This window comes from Pygoscelis adeliae, unplaced genomic scaffold (assembly GCF_000699105.1).
Source record: "Pygoscelis adeliae isolate BGI_AS28 unplaced genomic scaffold, ASM69910v1 Scaffold166, whole genome shotgun sequence".
NCBI lineage: Eukaryota > Metazoa > Chordata > Aves > Sphenisciformes > Spheniscidae > Pygoscelis > Pygoscelis adeliae.
The window spans coordinates 6,979,678-6,980,135 of record NW_008825156.1 but is presented as its reverse complement, the minus strand read 5'-3'; the positions used below and the strand labels follow the sequence as shown (position 1 = coordinate 6,980,135).

General features: G+C 35.6%; 1 protein-coding gene across 1 annotated transcript in view; it reads left to right on the top strand.

Moving 5' to 3' along the window:
* EIF4G2 (eukaryotic translation initiation factor 4 gamma, 2) overlaps positions 1-458 on the top strand; it is a 14,894-nt gene that overhangs the window by 3,537 nt on the left and 10,899 nt on the right. The window contains exon 5 of the mRNA XM_009328624.1: positions 222-324. Coding sequence (XP_009326899.1) covers positions 222-324 — 103 coding nt within the window. The remainder of the gene's footprint in view (positions 1-221; positions 325-458) is intronic.

Sequence of the window (458 nt, the reverse complement as noted above, 5' to 3'; positions counted from 1 at the left end):
GGCCAGCAGCAGCAAACAGAAGAGAAATAATTCTTGTGAGAGGATTAGTCTTTTCAATAATACTTTGTTCTAAAGATCTCCCAAAAAATGGTTGAATGGAAAATTGCACTTCTCAAATTTTTGTTTAATAGACTTAAGAAGTAAAGGTAAACTTGGGTCTAAAATTACTTGTAGCATGCTTACAAGATCTGTAATCTGGATTTTTGTTTGTTCCTCTTTAGCATACTAAATAAGCTTACTCCTGAAAAGTTTGACAAGCTATGCCTTGAGCTCCTCAATGTGGGTGTAGAATCTAAGCTCATCCTAAAAGGGGTCATACTGCTGGTAAGCTGCCTGCATTTCTTTTAACTACAGTTTTCTTGCTTGTTAAAAAAGAGGTTGGCTGTTCTTGATGGGATATAGAAGTAACATGGCTAATGTGGTGTTTGATAATCCAAACATACAGAAATACCATTCCT